This window comes from Cyprinodon variegatus, unplaced genomic scaffold (assembly GCF_000732505.1).
Source record: "Cyprinodon variegatus isolate N-32 unplaced genomic scaffold, C_variegatus-1.0 Scaffold437, whole genome shotgun sequence".
NCBI lineage: Eukaryota > Metazoa > Chordata > Actinopteri > Cyprinodontiformes > Cyprinodontidae > Cyprinodon > Cyprinodon variegatus.
The window spans coordinates 244,425-253,142 of record NW_015150890.1 but is presented as its reverse complement, the minus strand read 5'-3'; the positions used below and the strand labels follow the sequence as shown (position 1 = coordinate 253,142).

General features: G+C 39.0%; 1 protein-coding gene across 4 annotated transcripts in view; it reads left to right on the top strand.

The window, feature by feature from the left end:
* The window catches only part of pknox2 (PBX/knotted 1 homeobox 2), an 85,462-nt gene that overhangs the window by 70,894 nt on the left and 5,850 nt on the right, over positions 1-8,718 (top strand). For all 4 annotated transcript variants that reach the window (XM_015388823.1, XM_015388821.1, XM_015388822.1 and 1 more), the window contains exons 7-9: positions 2,532-2,629; positions 6,286-6,405; positions 6,585-6,661. In XM_015388823.1, coding sequence (XP_015244309.1) covers positions 2,532-2,629; positions 6,286-6,405; positions 6,585-6,661 — 295 coding nt within the window. The remainder of the gene's footprint in view (positions 1-2,531; positions 2,630-6,285; positions 6,406-6,584; positions 6,662-8,718) is intronic.

The window sequence follows — 8,718 nt, the reverse complement described above, 5'->3', positions numbered from 1 at the left end:
ATGGATTATTTGTCTCTGCAAACGTTCGAACCATCTCGCTGTTAGCAGCCATTTTTCCTTGTCAAGTCAACTCCTGCAGCGGGGAAAAAAAAGGAAGAGGCAGCCTGTGAGGCTGCGCTCACGGCAGCAAATCCAGATATTACAGATACAAATCCTTTTACACATTTGTGCATCTCACACGGCAGAAGTGTAGCAAAAATCACGTGTGTAAAGAGAGCCAACGGAGAAACCGCTGGACTTGTAACCAATGATGTGTCTGTATTTCTGGGTGTTGAATCGAAAATACTTCGGACACAGTGTCTCTGTGTGCTTACAGGTTGTTCTACACATTTGCAAATCTTACTACATATTTGTAGATCTGAATACAGATTTGTGGATTTTTTACACATTTGCAAATCTCAGTACACATTTGCAGATCTGAATACAGATTTGTGGATTTTTTACACATTTGCAAAACATATTACACACACACAAGTAGTTTTACACATTTGCAGATTGTTGTACAGACACACAAATCTCCTCACACATTTACAGATTTATTTACACATTTTCAAATCCCCCTGCTCACGCACAAATGGAGATACAGATACACAACTCTCCACACACATTTGTAAATAATAAAGCAACAATTTTGGCCCCATAGTTTTGATACTCATAGTCAAATCTTACTCAACTACAAGGAAAAGTTACTCAGTCAATAATCTACTCAGGTTAAAGTATTGAAGTTCTCGCTTTTGAAAATACTTAGTTAATTGTGATCGATTATTTACCTAAACATCAACTTATCTACGAATCAATTGTTACCTGGATTATAGAAAAAAATCTGCCTTTAGCTGACAGAGCGACCCACTTAGAGCAGGAATTATATCAAAATGGTACCAAAAATATCTAAATATTTTGTATTTAAGATAAGAAATGAAAGAACTAGCAGCTTCCTGGAAACACAGACACTAAAAAAGCCTCTATAAAGTAAAGATACTCAAAAAAGGACTTAGGTAAAGTAATCAAGTAAATGAACTTTGTTACTTTCCACCGCTGCTAGTTTATCAATCAATTCACCTCTTTAGAAATGTTATGGTCAGTTATTAGCTGGAAGCTAAAGTAGCACCACCTGCAGGCTTGTTAAGGAAACACATGTTCTACGAGGTACCGCTGATGTACGACGCTTTGTCTTCTGTGTTCAATAAAAAACCCAACAATGTTTTATTAGAAAAGATCCAAACTGACTAAAGCTTAAAAAGATTAAAAAGGTTTCCTTCATGAATCAAATCATTTTGTTTTGTTTGATGATCTGAACCATTAAAGTTAGAAAAGGTGAACTCAGTTTGAGGCGATCTGCAGAAAACATGACATATTTGTCATTAAAATGCTACAAACATTAGCTTTGCACAAAGCTAATAACAACAAAATCATTTTTTCCCTAAAAATATTTTTTTTTCTTGAATTAAGGAGGTGAGACATTTTGCCGATGCAAGAAGAAAGAAAAAGCGTTTGCATTGTCTTATTACAAATGCATATTATCTAATTATCGTATTTTAAGAGTAAAAATAATAATTTCAACAGCAGATCATCTTATTTAATTACTTAATTTAAGACATTTAAGTTATTTCTAGATCGTTTTTGCAGTGTAAAAGTTCTTTTTCCTCCACTCCTGCTGCACTGCAAAAAACAATCTAGAAATAAATTAAAAATTCTTAAATCAAATGTATTTCTCCTTAATTTGAGCAGCGAAATAAGATGATTTGCAAATAGAAAGAGTATTTTTCCTCTTAAAATAAAATAATTTGATAATTTGCACTTGAAGTCAGACCAAAAATGTAAATTCTCACTTATCCCCTTAATTCACGGACAAATGCACTTATTTTAACAAAAAAGTCTCATTTAGATTTCAATCTTTTGCAGTGAGGCAGCCCTGTTTATGTCTTAGTGAGAAAACTAAGAGGCATTTAAGGGAATGCTTGATTAGCAGATATGCACAGAGCTGTGTAGAATCATCTGCAGATGACTTGTTTGGAATAAATTAAGTTTGCTGCTGTAAGCCTGCATACAAATCGATACGATCAAGTACATACGGGCTTCTAATGAGCAGCAATCAGTGCAACCAGCATCCCTTTTATTGCAGCCATAACTTTAATGTGTGTGTATGCTGCAGCGGGAGCTCGGCTTGCTGCTTGCTTCCTATAATGTCAGGCTTGTACAGTGAAATGTTAATCTTGCCCTCTGGAAATCCCTTTTAACCCCCCAAAAAATCGATGCGTTCGCCTTTGATCACGGCGCACGGCGGAGCTCAAACAGACTGTGATAAGAGTCCCTTGATCGAGGCTAATTAAGCCAGGAGCCAAACAGCTCTTCACCCCCTCCGTCTTGTTTGGTCGGGGTTAAAGGACGTTAAAGCGCCTCGGATTGAATCGCTCGCCTTCCTGTTCGCCTGCTTTTTGATTGCCAGGCTGACAAGCGCTTTAAAAGCGGGACGGGGCTTCCAGCAGCTGTTTAGGCCACTTGATACTCACGGTGGCAAATTATCCCCTCAGGTGGGACCTTGTACCAGCCGGTTGCCATGGTGACATCACAAGGACAAGTGTTAACGCAGGCGCTACCTCCAGGAAGCATCCAGATTCAGAACTCCCAGGTAATCCATGTGCATGATGATGCTTTGTCAGACCCCCCACTGCTTTACAGTTTGACTTTAAAATGTGTCTCTTTATATTTCACTAACCCGCCCCCCCCACGCACACACACACTCGCCCTCCTTCCTCCACCTGAATGGGCCCCCTGCTGCCAAACAAATGGAAATTGTTTATTCTCCTTCTGTTTATCAGGCAGGATCATAAAAGACATTACGCTCCTGTCAGGAATAAATTCAGCTCTGGACGCTATAGAAGCTATAGATGATGGAAATATAACGCATTATTGCCGTGCCGAGTCTGCAGAGGAAGTTATTATAGGAGAAGCAGGAAGAGCATTTTGCTGCAGATGCATCATTTCCTCCATGTGAAAACTGACTGATAAAAAACAAATGATTTAACCTTTCAGTTTGATTATATGGCCGAACAAAGTAATACAATTAATACAAACTTTTTAATTTTTTACAAATAATACCTGAAAGGTGCGGCATGCTTTTGTATTGACTCAATCACCCTGGTCTAGAAAATGAAAGCCAATAGAGCCAACAGCCTTCAGAAGTTTGCAAATAAATCAAGATCAGAGAAATTTAATCTCTGCAGATGAAGCTGAGAGATTAATAACACAGAAGAACAACAGAACGGACTGAAAAGCCGGACACAGCAGACACACACAGAATAGAATAGAATAGAATAGAATAGAATAGAATAGAATTGAATAGAATTGAATAGAATTGAATTGAATTGAATTGAATAAAATAGAATAGATTGTAATATTTTAGATTAGAATAGAAATTATTAGAAGGGAATAGAACAGGATAGACTAGATTAGAATAGAATAGGATTGAATTGAAATAAAGAGAGTCGAAGAGAAGGAATCAGAATAGAACAGATTAGAAAAGAAAAATAGAATAGAATAAAAAAATTGAATCGAATAGATTGTAATAAAAAAGACTAGAATGGAATAGAACAGAACATATTTTCAGATGATAGAATAGATAGAATAGAATAGAATAGAATAGAATAGAATAGAATAGAATAGAATAGAATAGAATAATCCTTTCTGCCCCTCATTAGTTGATTCAGAGAACGTTTCCTGCAGAGTGCAAAGTTTGCATCTCAGGAGGATTAATGAAAAAATGTAGAAATTTTGACATTTTTTGTTAAAACTGAACTTTTTATCCACCATTTAAAAGCTGAATGATGAACTCGTCTAAGAAGAAACGTTCCCTAATAGGGGGGTGGGAGTGGGGGGGTCGGCTATCATACCGTGGTGAAGCCCTTCACCAGGACAGGTCGGGATTCAGTGGCTTAATGTTAATATATTTATTTTCTGAGGTTTACGTGTGAAATAAATTCCATTGCTCAGGAATAAACTCCTGTTTGTAGATCTCTGAAGTTAGATTCCTTCATGTTTGTGGTTTTTTAGATGAGAAAAGATCAAGGGCTAATAATGTGGAGCAGGGAATAAAGTTCCAGTGTTTCGTGTCTGTTTGCATGAGAATAAAATGAGTCTAAACTTACGGTGTTCATCTGCAAAGCTGGAGCAGCAGCGTGGTTCCTGCTGCAGAGCTGGCTGGGATTGCTTCACTCAGGTAATTCTGTGTCTGACTGTTAGAAAAGAGCCCACTGGGTAACATCAACCCTGCCAAGGCTGACTGCTACATTAGTGCTGGGAATTGAACAGCGCCCTGTAGCTGCTCTGCAGACAAGCCCCGGGTAATCACACTCTGCAGCTCAGCGCCGCCAATTAACTCAGCCTCCCTCTGCCCTGCAACGCATACGTGTCCTGGGCTGGGGGATGGGGGGGGGCTATACGAGTGAAGCATAACTGCAACTCTAATGAGTTTCATCTTGTGTCACAGCTATAGCTGCACTATCAAACTGTAGCCATTAGCACCAAGAGTTTTAATACTAAAACCTGCCTGAACATATATATGATTCTCAAGGTTTATTCAGCTGCACATCCTGACTGCTGAAATAAAAGGTTTTTCTTTTCATTGTTTGGAAAAATAATTAACCTCTGTTTAGTTTAGAAACTACGGAAGCCCTGAAAGGCAAGAGAGAAAAAAAATCTGGAAAAGTTTTTTTTTTTTTTTTGGTATTATATTTTAGGCCCTGAAATGCAAGTAAAAAAATAAAAAATCAAAGGCAAGTTTTTCTGTTTGTTCTTGTAATACTTTATTTAGCCACTAGAGGCACTGAGGTAATAAAACAGACAGTCACTGTCGGCTGTATTCTTCGATCTTCCAAATATAACAATTTATTTTTGCAAAGAAAAATAATATACAAATAAGGTATAAAAGCTGTGGCTTGTGGGGCGGCGTCTTTTCAGGGGGGGCAAAGGAAAGCATGAAGCAGAAACAGGGGAATAGTTTCTTATTTAAAATATTTACTAAATGAAGATGTTGTCCAGTTTTATTAAGATCTTATTTTGAAAATGTGATTTTCAGGCTGTAAAATGTAACAAAATGAAAAATGCCTTACAATGGATTAAAAAAGTAACAAAATAATAATTAGGAGCTAAATAAATATCATGGACAAAAAGTAAAATAAAGCTATTCTTCAGAATATTAGCTCAATGTACCTTCATAATTCTGAATATTACGTATTTTTGACTTCTTTAAAGAAAAAAAATAACAGTTTTAATTAAAACATATGTAGAACTTGATTAACTGACAATTTGGATACGAGGAGCATGAAAAGTGTCTGTGATCAACGGGCCGACCAGCCTGTCTGTTATCCCAGAACTAAACTACTAGCCAGATATTTTCTGAAAATAAATCCAAAGTTATCCATCCATCCATTATCTGTCACACTTTATCCCTGCTGAGGGGCTCTGGTGTCTCCAGCTGTCTGAGGCAGGGTCCAGGTCCAGAGTACCCAGAGAGAACCCACACATGCTCAGGGAGAACATGCTAACTCCATGCAGAAAGACCACCAGGCCTGGAATTGAACCTGGAACCTTCTTGCTGCAAGGCAGCAGTGCTACCCACGGCTCCACTGAGGATCCCGCGATAAATCCAAAGCCTTTATTTAATGATTTAATTAAGTGACTCCATCCGACCTAAAACAGGAGAAGTTCATAAAATAAGAAAAGGATCCGTCCAATGAGCAGAAATTGGTTAAAAAACCAACATGATTTACATCCAAACGATGTGTTAAAAGCCAAAGGTGAAAAGCCGTCATTTTCGGATCATTGAAAAGACGTTAAAACTGGGTTTGTAACGTCTGCAAAGTCTCTCAGACCTTCTCTTTGTCTTTCCTTCACACTCCAGATCAGAATAATGATTTAGGCTTTGGTCAAACGGACCACGGCGTGCAGACGGCGCTTCCCCTTCTCTGCTCGCTCTAACTAATTCAGCACCATGCAGTTAAATCTTAACTGGAGGCCTGACCCTGGGCTCTTTTAACTCCTAATCTAAGGCACCGAGCAAAGAACAGACGCGTTGGCTCCTCTGCTATTTTATATTTTAAGTATCATTACTCAAATTCAGTTACCATGGTGACACTTTAGAAGGTGTTTCTGCCCTTGCTACTGAAAAAATGAAAGGTAATTGGTAGTCTCCCTTTGTTTCCGTGGCAACAATAACTAAGTCTTACCAATTTTTGCCTTTTTTCCTCCCCCTTCATGCTCCCTCCTCCCTTCTTGCCTTTTGGAAAGGTAAATGTGGACTTGGCATCTCTTCTGGACAGTGAAGACAAGAAGTCAAAGAACAAGCGAGGGGTCCTTCCCAAACACGCCACCAACATCATGCGATCCTGGCTCTTCCAGCATCTCATGGTGAGGTTAAACATCAGCCACCATCGGTAGCTGTTGTAAAATCAGAGGAAATAAGGAGACAAAGACCACAAATGAAGAGGGAAGATTTGCTTGTTTTTTAACAGGAACAGGCAACTTTTGTTAACAACAATAAAATGAAAGTGGAGAAAAACTGAGATGCTGCTTCTTCTTTTTTTCAGCACCCATACCCAACAGAAGACGAGAAGAGGCAGATCGCTGCACAAACAAGTCTCACCCTTTTGCAAGTAAACAACTGGTAAGCTGCAGTAACCACGAACCCTGTTTTATCCAATCACCTTTATTATTCCCAAGGGCCAAAGAATCAGACCTACCATACGAACATGAGGAAGGAAATAAGGAAATATAAAACTATTGTTTTTAACAGGAACATAAAGATGTTCATAGAGTGAATAGAGAAGCACATCACCAGCTCATCACACAGCAGTGAACACATGATTTGATTTGAACTGAAAGTCAAGAAACTCGAGAGCTTCAGATTTTTTCTTACAGCTTTGCTGCCATCTGCTGGCTAAAGATCTGCATTACAGTGAAAGTGAACGCCCCTCTGAAGGTTCAGGTCCATCTCTACACCCAGATTTCGGGCCTGAAAAGTTAATTTTCTTCTCCAGAAATCCACCAGATATTAACAGCTAGATTGTGTCATACAGTAGTAGCCATTCAAAAATGTATCCCTTTCCTTTATGGGTCCTTAGTTGATCCCCTTCAATTCCTTTTTAAACATCAATCTTTGCACTAAAATATTCTTTCTGTCATGATTTGTGGACATTTAGATCTAGAGAGAAGCGCCATCTCCTGGTCAGACGCTGTAATTCAGTGAAAGGGTGGAGTCAGAGTATAATAATATGCAAGAGAGAGTCACTCCAGTGGCTGAAAGTTGGAGGGGATTCTGCTGGGAGTTGGAGGGAAGTGGGCTGCCATTCGGCTGCTAGTTTATAGACGCTTACTATCAGTGAACACCATGAGTTTATAAGGAGAGTTTTCTGCTCCTTTCAGGACTTTCTCACTTCGGAGACAATCGGTATGATGGACACAGTCAAAAGATTCTTACCAAAGTAGAAGTACCAACAGTCTGATGCGCAGAGAAACAGAAAGTAACCCCACAGCTCCATCTTATAGGATTGCACAGCTGTTTAATTAGGAATTAAATACATAGTGAAACAGTAGAAGGAATCTGCTGGTGAAGATTCTCAGCCATTCAGGTCAGAGTCATTCCAAAAAAGTTAAAATCAATCCACTGGACTTTGTTTCTAAGTTTGAAGACGTTTCTCTTCCATCCAGGAAGATTTTTAATTCAAAATGTCAGAAATAGCGTTTAGTTCCAGGTTTTATCCAGCAGCCCAACAAAGCCTGGTTTATGTTTATAAAACATGCAAATAGAAACGGATGAACGGGTCCCCCCTCTTTGGAATGGGGGCCGTTTGGCTTCTTTGTTAGCCTGCAATGCCCCATACCTGTCTATGTCTCTGAAAGGGGGGTCGTTAGAGGGAATAGTTGGCCTGCAATGCCCCATACCTGTCTATGTCTCTGAAAGGGGGGTCGTTAGAGGGAATTGTTGGCCTGGCTGAACAGGTGAGGTCTTCTGTTTCCCTGTAAAGGGGTTGGGGCTGCGATGATAGCGGGAAGGAATCAACTCTATTGCTGCATTGGAGGTTTTTGAAAGCTGAAATCTTAAGTCCACCATTCCAGCTCGAATGCAAACAAAGACCCACTTTGCTTCCTCCCGCTTCAGTGAAGTCTGTTATGAATAATCATCATCTTTAAAATGAGTTTGAATGGTTGTGTTTGCTTGGGAGCTGAAACCTTGGATTAAATAAATAAATATTGAAGTAAAAAAAGAATAAAGTAAAACATGAGCTAAAATGTATAATTTACTTTACAGAGAAATTTACTTATTAGATATAATATACCAGTATTTATTTATTTATTAAATTAGAAAAAATGGCTCAGCCACAGCCTTTAGTCATCTCTTATAGCATTTATCAAAGACGTGGCTTACAGCGAGATGGATCTTTGACGGCTACCCTTCTAACAATCTGTCTAGAGGCGCTGTGAAGTCTCACCAGGCTCCAAAGGCCTTTGGTGGGTAAACAGGCTGCCGCCATTACAGGTCCTAAACCGTCCTGAACAGCTAGCATTAATTCAGTTTATTTCTATTGGGTCAATTTACAACACGTGACATGTCAAGCCTCTACAGTTCACCAGATCATCCAGTCAGATTGATTCAAAGTTCTCTATGAAAGGAAAACCAGTCGATTGCATCGACTCATTGACTCTTCAGCAATCCCTCACACT